Source organism: Dermacentor albipictus, chromosome 3 (genome assembly GCF_038994185.2).
Source record: "Dermacentor albipictus isolate Rhodes 1998 colony chromosome 3, USDA_Dalb.pri_finalv2, whole genome shotgun sequence".
Taxonomy (NCBI): Eukaryota; Metazoa; Arthropoda; class Arachnida; order Ixodida; family Ixodidae; genus Dermacentor; species Dermacentor albipictus.
The window spans coordinates 150,291,610-150,309,836 of NC_091823.1; the positions used below are offsets into that span (position 1 = coordinate 150,291,610).

General features: G+C 48.0%; 1 protein-coding gene across 2 annotated transcripts in view; it reads left to right on the forward strand.

Annotated features, from left to right (window-relative positions):
* The window catches only part of LOC139057623 (uncharacterized), a 132,522-nt gene that overhangs the window by 34,673 nt on the left and 79,622 nt on the right, over window positions 1-18,227 (forward strand). For both annotated transcript variants that reach the window (XM_070536174.1, XM_070536175.1), the window contains one exon: window positions 61-158. In XM_070536174.1, the coding sequence (XP_070392275.1) occupies window positions 61-158 (98 nt within the window). The remainder of the gene's footprint in view (window positions 1-60; window positions 159-18,227) is intronic.

The following is an 18,227-nucleotide window of genomic DNA, read 5'->3' on the forward strand; positions in this document are numbered from 1 at the left end:
GCGACATTCTTTTTTTTCACACTCTTCACTGAGTTCCTTTTATCTATTCGTATCATATAGGGAGGCGAGGAGCAATACGTTCAAGGAATTCCTGGTGGCGGTGGCCGTCCTTTTCGTGGTCATCGTGGTCGTCTTGGTGCTTTTTCTGTGGTCTGCAAGTGAGTATGTTTTAGGCTTCACCTTTTTCGGCCTCTAGAGTATCTTCGATTGCATTCTGCTTGCGCAAGAGAAAATTGATGTGGGAGGTGGTTATAAGGAAAGCCAATGCCCCTGTCGCCTGGGTTCAGTTACACGCCTGTACAACGAAGCACTGAGGGCCTACAAAATGATTTGTCATGCGATTGATTTTGCTGTGAAAATCGCACACCATGGCGCTTTACTGGACTAGGTTAAGTACGCTCAGAAATCAAAATGCACTCCTTAATGCACTTCGGCCATGTTTTCTTCGTGCAATACTAGTATTCGTTCATTGTTTCTTGCACGTGGTCTACGGTAGATTGGCTTGTCAGGAAACTTTTAGTTGAGGCTAACTTCCATATTCATATAGATGTTAATGTACGAATGCTCTGATTAGGTAACGCTGAAAACGCTTGAATAAAATTGGCAGAATTTAGGAGAAGAATCTGTATTCTATCAACTGTGAATGAAACATTGGATTGAGACCATAAAATCTCGGAAAAAGCTGGCCGCTAATAAGGAATTCTTAAAAATTTCTCGTACAATGTGTGTAAATCCACAACTCACTACCAAACAGACATCTCCATGCGCTACCACTCATGGCCATGGCTGTGTATGTGAAGTAACTCTTTGGGTGAAGGCAACTGGTAATGAAACCTATACATGCTATATGGACGCATCAATGCTGCCTTTATTAGCACACTCATGGCCACGGAAGGGAAAGATGAACATTCTATCTACCCTAAGCGTCACATACTACACCAAATTTTGGGTAAAATGAATGCGAAGGAGACTAATCCCGTTGTTAGACGCGTGGCCTTATCCGTGGTTAAAATGGTTATCACTAAGTGTGCTTGGCGAAGTTACAAAGCCGGGAAAACAGTAATTAGGCCGGTAACCGCGAGTGACTGCAAAACGAGGTTCGAGACCTAGGTTCAGAGAAAACCATATTTCCCATGCGATCAAGATTACGCACGGCACGTCCACGGACAGCAGTAAATGTCCTTCGTAGGTACTTTAAAACCATGCCCGGCAATCTGACGGGACTGCGGAGGACATGATAATCATTTGGGAAGATATTCTGGCCGCTATGCGGTGAAATACTTGCGTGCGCGTCCCTGTACGCCCAGGTTACGCAACGCTCCGCGGCAATCCTCCCGCCAACAAAGATACCTAAAAAAGGGAAGAAGGCCAGCTCAATATCGTCATTGTGAGAGATCTGTGCCGGTAACTGCCTTCTGCAATTGAATTTTGTACATGATGCTGTTTGATAAACCTGCATCACACAACATACGTGCAGGAAAGCCTGCGGTGAATGTTTGACGATGCGTCTTGTCCAGCGTTCTGCCCAGACGTGCCAGCAGCTTCGATCGCTTCGATGGCAAAGACGGGGAAGCACTTGACAAGTTCTGAGGCGTCCCGTGTCTACAGGTTTTGTTGTCTTCTTGTTGTTGAAGCCTACTGACATGTTGTCAAAAATAGCGCTGATGGTGGCGTCAACACGGCGACAAAGGGCATAGATCTTCGGTATAAGTGGTGTAAGTGTTGCCGGAAAGTTGCGTGCTTCCGTCGATATTTTTTGGGGAGACCACAGAGCGTACATCTGGAGTGCCGTAAACATGCCGAAGTTGGTATCTGAACGACGCACAGTCAGGCAAGGCGTTCTCGGCATTAAGAAACCAAGTTTGGCAACGTCAGTGAGGTAGAAGACGACGTTTCGAAGTTTGTGATAATCGTCCCACCGGTTAAACTCGAACATCGGCATCACGGAGGCCAGCGAACATGACAGGGTCGCGCCGCCAAGTGTTGACGGCCTATGAGGGAGCGGCCGGTTTAGGCAGACGCGGATTACCGTTTCTGTGCATGGCCGGAGAATCTCGGTGACTTTTCTAGGACCATGGTGGCAGAAAGCCGGAGAAAGCGGCGACCTGCACGAAGCTCCGGGAAAACGCGAAGTCGCAGAGGATCAAAGGATCGAGAGCAACCTCCACCACTTGCGACGCAGCTGTTGTACGTCTACGCCTTATTCAGTGGGGCCGCACGCTGAAGAGAATGACGTTGGTCATGATGTTACGTGGTAGGGACGGTAACGAACACAGTAGTAATACTGTGAAACACGAAGCTAACTTTTATAGGGCGAAGCTGCGCCGACAAAAACAGGTTACACTTAAAGCACAACGATAGCGGCGAACGCAGTCGGCGATCGTCGAAATCTGATCTGCGGGTCGAGTGCGTCGGCTCTTATACATCACTCATCGAAGGTTCCAGAGTGATCGCTGGTGCCTGCGTGTCTTCCAGAAAGTTCTACACCCTTCGCATTGCGCGACAAAATCAGATTACAGAAGGTTCGGTGACAACAGACAGCCAGATCAAAATCAAATCAAAAATCTAAATCAGTTTATTTTTCATCTCAAGGATGAGGGCAGGCTCGGGATAAAAGTGACATCAGTCACTTGAGGGGAACCCGAGCCTCCCTGATACATGGAATGCAATGAGGACAGACGAACAAAATTCGTTCATAGCAAGAAGGGGTTCATATTTACAAGTCGTAATACACATAGATTCATCATGAAATGAAAATATAGATATACAGATTCCTTTACGGCTAAATTATACAGTATATTACATGAAGACAAATTCCAATATACACTGAAAGTTTAGTTGGTGATAAACAATATTGCGTTGATTTCATGATAAAGGGGCTTCCCTAATAGCACGTATGCCACATTCTTCAATTATTATCTTTTTTTAAATAATTTGTTTAATAAAACAGGAACAGTGAAGCGAAGCATTTGTCGGCCAAAGTGTGTTCTGCACAATGGAATGATCCAGTGTTGTTGGTGACGAGTAGGGTATGGGGTAGTGTATGGTTCAAGTTGAAAAATATCCAAGAATGGTCGATTGCTATTGAGCACGGATTTTTTATATCTTATTGCTAGGTAATACTCGTAAAGCTGATGAATTGGGATAATGTTAAACCGCTTAAATAATTCACCCGTATGTGCATAGTAGTCAACATTAGCAATGTGCCTAATCGCTTTTTTCTGTAGTTTGTATAGTCTACAAACTTTGTTGTATAGATAGACCCATCGATAACTTTCGAGAAACTTCCGATGCGTGCACACCGCTCAAAGAGACAGGACGTGTGTCAAAAAGGTGCCATGTAATACTAACGCGGTGGATTATCGGCTATGGTGTGACGCTGCTAAGCACGAGGTCGCGGGATCAAATACCGGTCGCGATACACTCCGCACTCTTAGAAAAATTTACACCCTTTGTGGCTTATCTTGTCCCACAACGATAACCGTCATCTGTCTTGCCCGTGTTTCCTTTCACAAATGGCATGCGCATTATCAGTGTGACGCAGCATTCTCGACAGGAAAGTAGTGAGCGCCGAGTTTTCAAGAAAGGAAACGCAGGCAAGGCAGGTGACGATTATTGTTGTGGGACAAATATACAGCCCACAGGGTGCAACCGCTTTAAGAGTGTAAAAACAGTTGCACCCTTCGGCGTGTATATTTGCCACACAAGAACAATCGTCATCTGTCTTGCCCGCATTTCCTTTCTTTAACGCTGCGAGTCCGGTACTTCCAAGTCACGAACAGCATGCGCGTTGCCAGCATGGCAGAATATTCTGGACAGGAAAGTAACGAGTGCAGCGTTTTCACGAAAAGAAACGCAAGCAAGACAGATGACGAATATTGTTGTGTGGCAAATATACACCCAAAGGGGTGCAACTATATTTAGTGTAGCCGCATTTCTATGGGGGCGAAATGCAAGAACGCCCGTGTCCCGTGCATTGGGGCAAATTAAAGATCCCCTGGTGATCAAAATTACTGTAGACTCCCGCTCTATGGCGTGCTTCATAATCAAATTTTTGCACAATAACCAGTGGCGTAGCTAGGTCGTCTGGCACCCGGGGCCGATAGCTCTTCTGTCAACTCCCCCCCCCCCTCCCCCACAGGTGTGGTCGAGGAAGGCGAGGATATCGACAATTTTCGGATGTCTTCAGACTTGTATGACAGCCCCCGTCCCCCCCTGGTGGCGCCGTCCACCCGGGGCCCACGGCCCTCCGGCCCCCCCTGTTGCTTCGCCACTGCACATAAACCCACATTTTATTGATGATGCTAATGTAATTTTCTCGCATTCATCGCTCAATCGCCTGTGATTTTTTTTGAATTTTCTTAATAGCATCAACCTGCCTAAACAAAGACAAATTATGGGCGAGGACAGTGCGTGGATGTTCTAATCATAGCTAAGGCTGTAAACGCGACTAGAAGCGCTCTGAAGTCCTGTATGCCACATTTCGTGGTTTTCTGAACAAAACTGGATGTTTGACCGAGCTTGTATATTTAGTAAATGTTGTGACTATAAAGGGGAGAGCCAAAGAAAGAGCAAAAACATCTCATATTAATTATTTGAGCGAATGTCCACTCTATTGGTGAGATGTAGAAATACTTGGAAGTGTGTATTATAACTTCGTGCTCGGAAACCTTTGCTAAGCACTCATCTTCCCACAAAGCGTTGTACTTATATTTGTACTTATTGTACTTATATATAGCGTATTTTAAAGCGTTGTACGAAGTGTTTAGTTGGTTTTTCCTTTGTACTCGGTCAACTACACAAGGCACATTGTTTATATTTTACAGAAGTAGGCAAAATTTCTTGGTCTACAAATGTTAATGTTATTTACGTGTAGGATAATTACAGCCGTTGTAGAAAGCCACTTCATGCGTTCAAATTTGCCGTACCATAGTGCCGTTACTAGCAGTGTTTTCGATAGTTCTAAAGCAACTGTTCAAGACAACAATGTCCAATCCAGTGAAAATTAGAGGAAAGTTAAGTGTCATATGTGGCAAATCTTTTGCGTTGCATGCATCTGTGATCGCTCCCATGTTTTTAAGCAATGGAGTGTGGAGAAAGAAATTTCGGTGCTGGCAATGCTGACAGGAAGAGTGGGCAGTATTTTCAAGATTATCTTGATCTAAATAAGAGTCAAAGGGATGTCTATTCGAAATTGCGTTTCCCGCTACCAATTTTCCCGCCATAGCCGCAGTTCGGCTTTTATACCACTTGCAGCTATCGGAGCATGACTTCCAATACGTGACCCATATTGCTGGGCAATGTCCATCACTACGTTTGCCTCGTCTTCTGTTGTGATGTTACACAGCTGAGGCGGCATAAAAATGAAGAGAGCGCAGACTCCAAAAATCGCTTCTGTTAATATTGATTTGGAATCTGCTAACTCATCATCCAATGTGGGATTAATTCCGACATCCTGTAGAGGGTCTCTAGATAGAGTACTGTAGTGCTAGACTTGTGAGCCTGTGTGTTCGTGATGAGAGGATGCTGAAGCTCTCTTTCAGGCTCATTCGCCAGCGCTACGGCTTGGTCGTAGAGAGGCGTCAATAGCTCTTCGCCGTTTTTAGAGCTCAGCTCATAGGCGCCCTTTCCTATGTTGAGCGGTGGCGTGCCGCAGCGTAACCTAGCGAACGAGCAGATTGAATGATGAAAGAGCCAATGGGGAGTGCAGTGGGGATAAAATACGGCGACAGCGAAGGTAGCGCGAGAAAGAAAGCTGAGAAAGAGAGGGCAGGGGAACCATGAGACTAAAAATGGAGGAGGAGGCTATGGCGAAAGCGTGAGAAGGAAAGTGTAGTGCCACGCAAGATGATCTCTGCGGCGACGGTCGCTAGGAGATGACGTCAAAGTCATCTCCCGTTGTCTGTTCACCAATGGCATGCGGTGAGCGCGTCCAACGGCACCATATGTGGAAACCAAGCACTGCCTCAGTGGAGGTCTGTCTGCGGCGGCTGCTGTGAATCACACCTACGCGTAAACCACTTGCTGCCTCTCGCGATCTGCGACGCAGCCTCACCACTCTTCGCTCCGTTTGCAATGTGCCGCGCAAGACAGATTGTCCGCGCCAGCCAATATATAGCGAAATAATAACACGTATAGAGCTGCCATCCGATTTATCATTATGGAGTATCGTAATCGTCACTCATTTTTTCAGAACAGCTACGGTGTCTGTCAAAGTGCTCTTTGCTCTGTGTACATCGACACACTCCTTGTGGCAGAGGCGACACAACGGGGGTGTGTACGCCAGTAAGTCTGAAGGACCAACTATCGCCATTTTAAGCTCGCCATCACCAACAGCGACGAGGAGTGGCCTCGATTTTACAGCGCTTTGCAGTCCTCTCCAGTTGGCGATGGTTTCGAGAGTTTTAGCGACAGAGCAAAAGTGAGTCTCAAAACTGGATAAAAAGTGTCGTTCGACCGATCTCGTGCCGCGAGGACCTTTAGGTTGGTGGAAGAGTGGGCTTTGAGCACAATTGTTCGCTGCCGTGGTGAAGGAGGAAATTATGTCCTCCATTATCGCTAGTGCATTCCTGACCGCATGAAGGCGCGATGACATGGACAAGGACAAGTTGAGCGCATGGTTAAACCACGGGGAGGGAACTACGTTTGGGGAACATGACTTAATATTTCAAATGGCACCACATACCTCTCACATCATGACGTTGTGAATCGTGACGCTATGCCAACTCACCTGCCGAAGTAGAGTTCTCGGCTCCTCAGCATTTTCAGAACCTATTTAGCGAGTACTTTTCCTCTCACGATGGGCTCGGTTACGTTGGAGTCTACAGAATCGCTGCCACTGTGCGGGTCGACGAATGGGTGAAAGTCTTCTCGTACCATGTTCCCGTGTACCGATGGCAGGACAAGTCTTCGCTTCGATGTTTGAGATACATTGGTCGTTTCGTCGAACATGATGCTCTAGACGCCTGAATTGTGCACGTCACTCACGGAATAGGTGTAGCAAGACCCTTGTCTTCACAGCTCTTGATATGTTTCTTCTGGATCATCTTGCTGATATGGGTGGCTTGGAATGATTTGCCGACAACGTGTTTCTGAAGTTCAATGTCCTCTCTTGATACTCGTAAGAGCAGAATATTATGGAAATTACTCTCATTCGAAATCAATAAGGTCTGATTTGACCGCTCAAGAAGTGTTTCGTCGTATAAGTGCTGCCGAAATGGTGTATTCTGGCACTATAGAAAGATTATCGACTTTATCACTGGAAACAGGTGGTTTTGGCTGTTGCTCACTCGATGCGTACGTTGTATGTATATTTGGTTGGTCATATCTTTTTGAGGTCAGGGGAAGTCTTTCGCGGCCTGCATTGACTCGTTTTGGTATTTGTATGCCTCACGTAACGAAAGCTTACCATATTTTCCCAGCACTTTCGCAAAGGACGAGTGGTTGTGTGACCGATTATTGGAGGGCGACATTTTTATGGTGCGTCCCACTCTCCCTGTTATGAACATAACGCTGTACTTCCAGCACACGCGTTTACGATAACCGGAGAACACAAGCCACTTCAACATTTTTAAATACGACTGATGTACGTGCCATTTTCATGCTTGCCGTAATTTTCTTCGAACTGATCATGAAAAGTTGTAGTTGTCAGGGGGCATCAATGCTTTTCTAAGACGTGCTGCGTCATGCATTCATGGGCTTGTGTGCCAACAAACTTTACAATTTGTCTGGCCCTTACAAAGTGACAGACGTGTACCAAGCCCTCGAGGATATCACGTCTAATCCTTTGATTCGATGTTCGCTACATTGGTTGCAGGCAGATGTAGAGTGCTGACATTTGTCTTCAAGAGGAAGCAATACGCTACATGATGCTGACCGTAAATTACCATAGATGCTCGTTTTTGTTTGCTTTCAATGGCTGCGTTGGGAAGATGCTGAAGAGGTAGTGCCTTCGACTGCAAATTGTAGGGCTTTTTTTAGAGGAGTGAAGACCTTAATGATCCCTTGCCAACTAGATCTCTTCCTTCTTCGGAGAAAATGTAAATTACAGCTGCACACAGACAAAAACATGGTTGTCAAATATTTTCGGTGTATAATCACGCCCCGCAGTTGCTTGTTTCCTACCTTAATATTTTGACGCGGAATAAACGTCTTGAGAACTGCTGCGTCACAAGTGGTGGAGTGTGCTCTTCGGTCCTCCGTCCTCTGACTCCCCGCTCAACCTCCTGGAGCTTCGATCGGGTGGCCGATTGTGCCAGCTGTCCGCCAGCATGTCGCAGGACGAGCCAACAGGCACTTCTACTTCCACCATCTCGGCCTCGGCTAACCCAGCCTCTCTGTATTGGGTTGTCAGTGGGCACCAGCGTGATCTCTATCTGTTTGCTGGACTTCGCGGTGAAGACGTCGACGATTGGCTGGACGACTAAGACCCTGTGAGTTCAGCTAACCATGGGACGATGCGTCCAAGCTACGTCACGTCGCCTTTTATGTGACAGGAGTAGCGAAGACTTGGTTTTTCAACCATGAGGTTGATTTCACGAACTGGGGTGCTTTCAAACAGCAGCTCCGCCAAATCTTCGGCACACCAGCTGTTCGTTCTGCCCTCGCACAAAAAGACGCTCGACACTCGCAAGCAACAACCCGGTGAATCTTATACGTCGTACATCGAGGATGTGCTTGCTCTTTGTCGACGCGTGAACACGGCCATGACCGAATCAGACAGGGTTCGCCACACCCTCAAAGGCATCGGAGCTATTGCTTTCAGTGCTTTAGCCATCCAGAACCCCGTTACCGTCGCTGATATCGCCGCAACTTGCCAGCGCCTTGACGAATTCGAATCAATACGGTTGCAGCCAGACACCACTGCAAAGACTACCGCCGACAACCCTGCATTACGAGCAATGATACGCGCAATAATTCGAAAAGAGCTCCAGTATTTTGGCTTAGCCGCAGGGCCCACGCCTTCTCAAGCCTCCGATACCAATCTGCGAGACATCATCAAGGAGGGATTGGCGTCCATGGCTGGTGCAGCGTACACGGACCCTCTAGCCCCTAGGGCCCCATCAACTTACGCACAAGTAGCCGCAGCTAGTCCAGTCATCGTTCCACCGATGCCTCCAAAACCAACACCGGCCCCAATCGCTTCCATGACTACCAGCGCACCTACCCAAACCTGCTATTCGCAGTGGCGTCCTCCTCGTCCCATCTGCTACTACTGCGGCTATCGTGACCACATAGCACGTTTTTGCCGCAAGCGCCAGCAAGTCGAGCGTCGCGGATATGACGTATACGAACGGGATGCATTTTCGCCCGGAGCTACTTTCCAACGTCTAGGGAGCTTGCATAACTAACGCCGTCCTTATGGTCCACCGCGCGGACGCACTCCATCGCCTACTGTAGCATCTGAGACGGCTCATACGTAACGTCCTGCGAGACGCCGCTTGCCGTCACCCCTTCGCCGCTCTACGTCCCCACTGAGACCTGCTTCTCAATTCGCGGAGCGTCGTCCGGAAAACTGAGTTATGCAGCTTTTGGAGGAAAAGCTGCATCGAACGACAGGACAGAAATTCTTCCATCGCGTCAGCGCAATGTGATATTGATTGTAGTAGAAGGTGTACAAGTAGAAGCTTTAATAGACACTGGTGCTAGTGTTTCAGTCATTCACCGTGAATTCCGTTCGCGACTTCAGAAAGTTACGACCACTATGATGGACCTTCGCTACTCGCTGCTCAAGGGGCCTCCTTTCGACCTATCGCCATGTGCACTGCTAGTATTTCCATCGATGGGCTTCTACAATTTGCAGTGCTATGTTCGTGTGCCCAGCAGCTCATATTGGGATGGGATTTTCTTCCTACGGCCTCCGCCTCCATCTGCTGTGGGCAACACGTTCTCCATATGACTGACACGACCTATTCACTTCATGCAGATGTCGCACCCCTTCACTTGCTTGCTGCAGAAGATACCGCGCTACCTCCTCGCCATCAAAGCATTTTTACCATCACGTCTGACGTCATTGACTGCGGCGACGTGCTCGTATTACCATCTGCATGCTGTCTCGCAAGAGGGATAGCCTTTACATCAGGGCTCGTTAGGTTTGATCATGGCTCTGCACTTCTCTACGCTACAAACCCGACATCCGAAAAGATTCTCATCCCTAAAGGTACTACACTGACTTGCGCCACTGAATCGGAGTCTATATCTGTCGCTTCCTTTAAACCTGCTTCCTCTGAAGTTCCTTGTACCGGACGGACCGCATCTCCTTCAGCTCTTGCACCTGCCATCAGTTCTGATCTGACACCTTCGCAGTCACAACAATTGCTTGCTTTGCTCCAAAAACATGAAACTTACTTTGATGCGCATTCAGCTTCGTTGGGAAGGACTTCAATAACGACGCATCGGATAGAGACAGATGGCACTTCCATCGTGTGCCGTAGACCGTATCGCGTATCGCTAGCCGAGAGGAAAGTCATCGACGAGAATGTCACCGACATGCTCCAACGAAACATAATACGCCCCTCTGCTAGCCCTTGGTCTTCCCCCGCTGTTTTGGTTCGGAAAAAAGACGGCTCTGTCCGATTTTGTGTCGACTACCGAGCACTTAACATGATCACACGCAAGGATGTATACCCTATGCCGCGAATAGACGATGCCTTGTATTCCCTGCAGGGTGCCGAGTACTTCTCCAGCATCGATGTGCGTTCCGGCTACTGGCAGATACCTATGCATGAGGACGACGAGAAAACAGCGTTTTCAACACCAGATGGGCTCTACGAGTTTAATGTCATGCCATTCGACCTCTGCGATGCGCCCGCAACGTTCGAGCGCATGATTGACACCGTTCTTCGTGGCCTGAAGTGGAAGACTTGCCTGTGCTATCTGGACGATATTGTTGTTTTTTCGTCAGCCTTCTCTCAGCACCTGCAACGTCTGGATGAAGTTCTCACGTGCCTTGCCAACGCTGGACTTCAGCTAAAGACCAAGAATTGCCATTTTGCAAGGAAGACGATCAAATTACTAGGTCACATTGCGAGCAAAGATGGCATTCGTCCTGACCCTGACAAAGTTTCGGCAGTTCAGCACTTCCCTCGTCCCGAAAAGACCAAAGGTTTGCGTAGTTTCCTAGGCCTCGCTTCCTATTTTCGTCGATTCATACGAGGCTTCGCCTCAATAGCGTCACCTCTGCACAAATTACTAGGTTCTAATGTTCCCGTTGTATGGTCTCCCGAATGTGAATCTGCGTTCGCCCATCTGAAGCGCGCTTTCACGTCTGAACCAGTACTACGCCTTTTTCATAAAGCTGCTCCTACCCTGCTGCATACGGATGCTAGTGGTCACGGAATTGGTGGCATTCTCCTACAGCGAGACGACACTTGATAGGGTCGTCACATACGCAAGTCGCGTTCTGACAAAGGCCGAAAAGAATTACACCATCAAGGAGCAGGAATGCCTAGCTATCCTTTGGTCTGTGCAGAAGTTTCGACCTTATCTTCACGGCCGCCACTTTACGATCGTTACAGACCATCATGCATTATGCTGGCTTTCAACGCTGAAGAACTTGTCTGGACGACTTGGTCGGTGGATTCTTCGTCTGCAAGAATACGACTTCATTGTTAACTACAAGTGCGGAAAAAACACCAAGATGCAGACGCGCTTTCTCGCTGTCCACTTCCTACGACACCATGCAATGGACCTCCAACTACCATCCGTGACAAGCTTTCGCACGATCCCTCCTCACATGCTTTCTTGTTGGCCACTGTCGAAGAGATGCCTCCACACGACAACAAATCCTTCCAATTTTATCAACTTGCCGACTCTTACTGTCGGCGCATCATAGACCACCTTCAAGGAGCTCCGCGCCCCCCTGACGCCCACCTTCATCGTCAGCTGACGCAATTTAAGATTGACAGCCGCGTCCTAAACCTTCATGTCTATCACCCTGACGGTCAACGCTGGGTTCCTGCCCTGCCACGCTCTCTACGTGCGCACGTCCTGCAGGCTTCTCACGGCGACATGACTGCTGGTCACCTTTGTTTCCAGAAAACCTATGACCGCATCAAAGGTCGCTTCTACTGGCCTGGATTGTCCGCCAGTGTAGCGAATAATGTCGCTTCCTGCGCCCTATGTCAGCGTCGAAAGCTCCCTACATGAGCTCCAAGCGGACAACTGCAACCGGTTCCTTGTCCGTCGCAACCATTTGAGGTCGCTGGCGTTGACCTGTATGGTCCTCTTCCTGTGACTCTCACCGGTAAACGATGGATTGTGGCAGCTGTTGATCACTTGACACGGTACGCCGAAACAACTTGTGTGAGTTCTGCCTCAGCCTCTGAAGTTGCTGCATTCATACTTCAATCCCTAATACTGAGTCACGGTGCTCCTCGCGTCCTCCTGAGCGACCGTGGAAAAGCATTCCTCTCGCAACTACTAGACGAAGTACTCAGAGCCTCCGCAACCAGCCACAAGACTACCTCGAGTTACTATCCGCAAACCAACTGCCTCACAGAGCGATTTCATCACACGCTGCCAGACATGCTAGCCATGTACATCGACCCGGATCACAGAAACTGGGACGCAATTTGCCATTCGTGACTTTTGCATATAATACCGCCGTTCGACGCACGACCGGTTACTCGCCATTCTACCTTGTCTATGGTCGTTCGCCCTCTTCCTGTCTTCATTCTCTTTCTTCGCGGCAACTGTCCATCAATGTCCATCCTCCTGTGAAGAACATGTGTCCCACATTATGCGTTGTCGCCAGCTCGCCCGCATCAACACCGAAGCACGGCAACAGGACCGCAAGCAGCATTACGATGCCTGTCATCGCGTCGTGTGTTTGCGCCCTGGCGAGGAAGTGCTACTCCGGACACCAATTCGTACTCCTGGCTTGAGTGACAAGTTTCAGCTTCGGTTCATCGATCCCTACAAAGTCTTGGAGCAGACTTCTCCGGTTAACTATCGCGTGGAACCAGTTATTGTTCCAAATGACCGCCGCTGCCGCGCCACTGAGATTGTCCACGTTTCCCGTATGAAGCCTTTCGCGAGACATTCACTGCCCCTTTGAATTGCGGCCAGGATGGCCGCTCTCGAGCGAGGGGACATTAATGTGGGAATTTATAAGCTATTCTTTGTCATCTGTACATGATCATCATCATGTTGGGTTCATATGGGGTTCTTCTTTATCATCGCTTGTGGGGCTGGCTCTCGAGTGTGATCCGTGCTGTGGGCGTGGTCGGTTCGCCCAATCTTTGACGGGGAATAAACGTCGCGAGAACTGCTGCATCACAATATGCGTGTCACTCGAGTGCACGAGCTCCTGTGACGGGGAAGCACCAAAAATACTGGATCACGTTTGCAGTGTGGTACATATTAGCGGTGGAGAAGAACGAATGGTGTTTGCATTTCATCAACAGTTAATAAGCATACGTTACAACGGTGACACACATAAACACAACACGAAGGTACCGGGAGTTTCATTAGCTTTGTGCGACTACAAGTTTAGAAGGAAATGCATTCTTTAAGCCGTGGATAGCGTTTCGTGCGTGACTTGTGCCGCCTAAAATAACTGTCTTGCAAACAGTTTTGTTGGGGCTTGCAGTTAACTACCGTGTATGGTTGTATGGTTGCGGGCAAAGTGACTGGAACCCACGCCGCAGCGTGCGCTGCCAGCAGGCTACAAAATTCGCCCGGTGGTATTAGCTGTCTGAGTCGAAACAGATGCTGTTGACGTGCGAAGAGAACGCTGCCAGGTGCATTGGACGCCGCCTAGATTCACCCTGCAGACAATATCCGGAGTGCAGCACATCTCCTGTGCAATTGTCATCCCCGAAAATCTGGAGATTTTTTACATGAAAGAACACTTTCAGTTTCACCGGTTTCAACTCATTCACCGGGCCTGAGAGGAGCTGCAAAGCAGTAGTAGGTCTGGAAGATAATAAAGTCGGGTGGTTGCTCGACGCTACGACTGCCGCCGGTAGGGGGTGGGTGGGGGCGTTCTGCCCGAATCTCCAAGTTGTAGCACGGCCACTTGTGAATATTGTTGAGGGAAACATACCTTGTTTCATTGATGGTGAAGCGAGACCAATGAAACGACGCAACAAGGGTTGCTGAGAACAAAATGGCTCTTAAGAGAGCAATGCCCGTGGCCCACAACGCGCTCGATGACGGTCTTGATAACGACACAACGAACACAGGCTATGGTGATTGAAGCGCGACTCAGTAGGAGTGAATTCACAGGCGAGGAGCAGTGACGTATTCCTCCGGCCCTTGGTGTTTTCGTTAAACATTCAGGGTCTCGTCTGAACACAAATATTGTAAAATGCAGCTGGTCACCGGTCTGACGGTTCCGCATGCGCCGATGTTTGCAAATGGTTGGCTCCTAGGGGTGATATGCTCAATGCGACACCACGCAACGGACTTTCTTGTACAGCTCCTTGCCGTGCACGTGGATCTCGTAACGAACGCCGAGCCCTAACACTGGACGGTGAAGCTCAACGGGCTCAAAGGAAGCTCGTTGGTTGGGGATAGGGCGTGTTTCGAGAAAACTGACAAAAGATGCGGACGGCTTGGCTTGCAGGGGAAGGGGGAGACGATGTGAGTGGCCCTACCAACCCCCTCCCTGAAATCCATCACTGATTAGGGGCACGTTATCGGTAATTTTTTCGTGATGTAGAAAATGTGTGACCTAATATGACCGCTGCCCTGAGAAGACTAAGAACAAAACCGAAGCCACATTTAGCAAAAAGTGTGCGGGGGAATTTATTCAAATGTTCTGGCGAAATAAAGCTTTGTCTATTAATTACTGCTCGTGTAAAAATGTCTATACAAATGCTCGAAAACGTAATTTGACACCGCGCCAGTCATATACGGGTAGCGCTTTAAAGTTTGTGATGTAGTTACAGGAAACCGAAGTTTATACTGCAACTACTGGGAACAAACAACTTCGCTGCGAATTGGACTGTGATTCTTCAATGTAGCACAAGTCTGCTGTCACTTTTTTCGGCAATATATAATGGTAGCTATAATCGAAAACCGATCGGGGTGAGCTTCTAGTTAAGGACAGTAGTGTAAGAGCTTATACAAAAGTTACTGTTCACCTTCCATGGAGTACGCCATATGAAGGATATGAAATGCACTCAAGTCGATGACCTGGATAATATTTGATTCCATTGTATATTGCTCAGTTTTCGTTATGTAGACGATAAAAGCAGTTAATGTACAGCAAGAGCAGCGGGCACAGAACACCGAGCCCTACGGAACGCATGTGATGGTACAGCAACGGCAGAAGGGTCCATAGAGTCAAAGTTGAACTTAGAGCTTTGAAAAATAAAACTAGGTATCCCGAACTGCACTCACAGATTACTCAATGCACCGATTAATTAGATCAGTTGTTCACTGAGAGACTGTCTCGAAAGCTTCAGAAAAGTAAATAGAAATAGAGCAAGCTTGGTCACCGCGGTGACCAAGCTTGCTGCCAAGCTACGTTGACCAAGCTACAATGCTGCCAAGACGAACACCGCGGTGTTCGTCTTGGCAGCAACGTCACGCATTAAGTATAAGTTATTTGCCTAACATGGCTAAAACCTTGCCTGTATGTGGGCTGTCTATAAAATTACAAGTCATTAGATTGCAAGAATGTCATAATGTGTTTATAAGTTTATATGGCTTAGCATTTTGAGTGAATATTAAGTTAATATTCGCCTGTAGTTAGATCAAGCTTGCTAATTCCTGCATTTGTAAAGCCGAAGACCATTCCCTAGTTTTCAAAAAGAAAGTAGCAGGTGCTCAATAACATGCCGCAGTAGTTAGCAGTCCACAGGGAATAGAGAACAATTAATCAATTGGGAATACTATCTTGGCCACCGCTTTTATTTTATGGGAAGCATACTAGCCGCACAACCACGCTCTTCCTTGCTGTGCCGCGCACGGCCGCGTAGCTCCCACATGACGTCATAACAGCTTGAAAAGCGGAGGCTCAACTCGTGCGCTCGCTTGCGGCCGCGTAGCTACATAGCCGGGTCTCAGCTCGTGCGCTCGCCTGCGGTCGCACAGATGGTACGGCGGCCTAGCTCCCGCTCCTCCCGCTAGGACACTGACGTCACAACAGCTGCAAGCTGGGCTAAACTCTTGCAAGATAGAGAAAGACTATATGGAACCAGGGTCTCCGGAGTGTGAGACGGAGACGCAACCACTCAGCCACGAGTACGATACTTCAAAGCGGTACAAAAGCGCCTCTAGTGAATGTGGTGTTGCCTTAGAAACGAGCTGTTTCTAAGGCTCAGGCGTGCGTCGCTTGCTCAGGCGCACATTTCGTTGCCGCGCCGAACGCTGCGCTGCTCGACGCTCACCGCGTCCAATGCGGGGCGCGTAGTCGCTGCGCCGTAGCCCATTGTCTTACACCCCTTGGCGGGTCGACGGGAACGCTGTCGCGTTCCACTCTTGAAGGCGAAGCAGAGTAACGCATGAGTTGTTTCTTCGTCTAGCCGAACCAAATATAGCCAAGCAACAGCAGTACACCAGGCTAAACAGTGGTTCAACAACTATAATAAAGGCTAGTATGCTTCGCATCCTAGGCTTAACCTTAGCTAAGCCACAGCTATTTTTTGTCAAGATTTATCTATAATTGTGTTGGCCACCAGACTGGTCAAACTGTAACTGTTTCTGGAGGCAGCATAAGTATTTTGATGTTAAGCGAAGATGCCATTTTCACGTGCAAACACAGAGTGATAGTAGCCGTTGGCGGTATCGGCAATTATAGTGGGGCCTTGGCGAATCTCATTAGGTATTGTGAACCGCGAAGATGAAGTACCATGAACCTAAACCGTATTTAAAAATATACTACATTTTCTCGTAGCACCTGTGGTAAATTCGCTGCAGAAAAAACGTGATTTGTCATCCGAGACTTGTGAAAGTACATTCCACCAAAGCTGCCGAAAAACCCGACTGCAACTGCTGATGGGTTTATGGAATCATTTATAGCTTTAGAATAATGGCAGAAATATTAATTTAGAGTAATGGCACTAGTGAAAATTTCGGCCGCACGCCAACGCTAGTTGCATTGCGCTTTCTTTTCTATTTGCCACTTCTCGTGTTCACGCATTCTCAGATCATGAACAGTAGGTTGCCGTTATCTCTCAAAAGAAAAGTGTATGGTAGCTGTGTCTTACCAGAACTCACCTGCGGGGCAGAAACCTGGAGGCTTACGAAAGGGGTTCTACTCAAATTGAGGACGACGCAACGAGCTATGGAAAGAAGAATGATAGGTGTAACGTTAAGGGATAAGAAAAGAGCAGATTGGGTGAGCGAACAAACGCGAGGTAATGACGTCTTAGTTGAAATCAAGAAAAAGAAATGGGCATGGGCAGGACATGTAATGAGGAGGGAAGATAACCAATGGTCATTAAGGGTTACGGGCTGGATTCCAAGGGAAGGGAAGCGTAGCAGGGGGTGGATGAGATTAAGAGGTTTGCAGGGAGGACATTGCCACAATTAGCACATGACCGGGGTTGTTGGAGAAGTATGGGAGAGGTCTTTGCCCTGCAGTGGGCGTAATCAGGATGATGATGATGATGATGATGATGATGTGTTCACGCTGCTCCTAGGGAGTCCCAACTACGTTCTACACACTAAACATTTTAACACCCTTAAGGGTGTAAATCAGTTTGTCGCCAGACGAACACCCTAAGGGTGCTGTTGTCTACACCCTACAGTTGGGGTGCCACTATAGCACCCTAAAGGAAGGGTGTCCAGCAAAATAAATTTAGGGTGTAAGGGTGCTCGTCGAAATTAACACCCATCTGTGTGGGTGTTGGAAGGGTGTACACCCTTTTATTTCTAGCGTGTATGGAAGGTAGATTCGGCAGTACACGCCTTCAATTACTACTATGTACAGCGATCCACGCGCAACTATTGCGTGTGCCAGAAGGTTCAAGTTCGGCTACCAAACGCACTGTCGAACAGCCGGCCTTGAAGCTTCGATGGGCATACACAACACCTATACGTGTGGATCACATTACATATTAGTAATTCATGGTGTATATTGGAAAACCTGTCTTCGCTGCACAAATACATCCTAGCAAACTTGACACTTTTGAGCATGTATATCAACACCAAGGTTATCACGATTTCCATATCCAAATAACATGCAACACAGACTGGTAAGATATATGCTGCATTTTCAAGAAAACGCAAATATATTTATTGTATGCTGCAATACAGAGTACAACATATACATA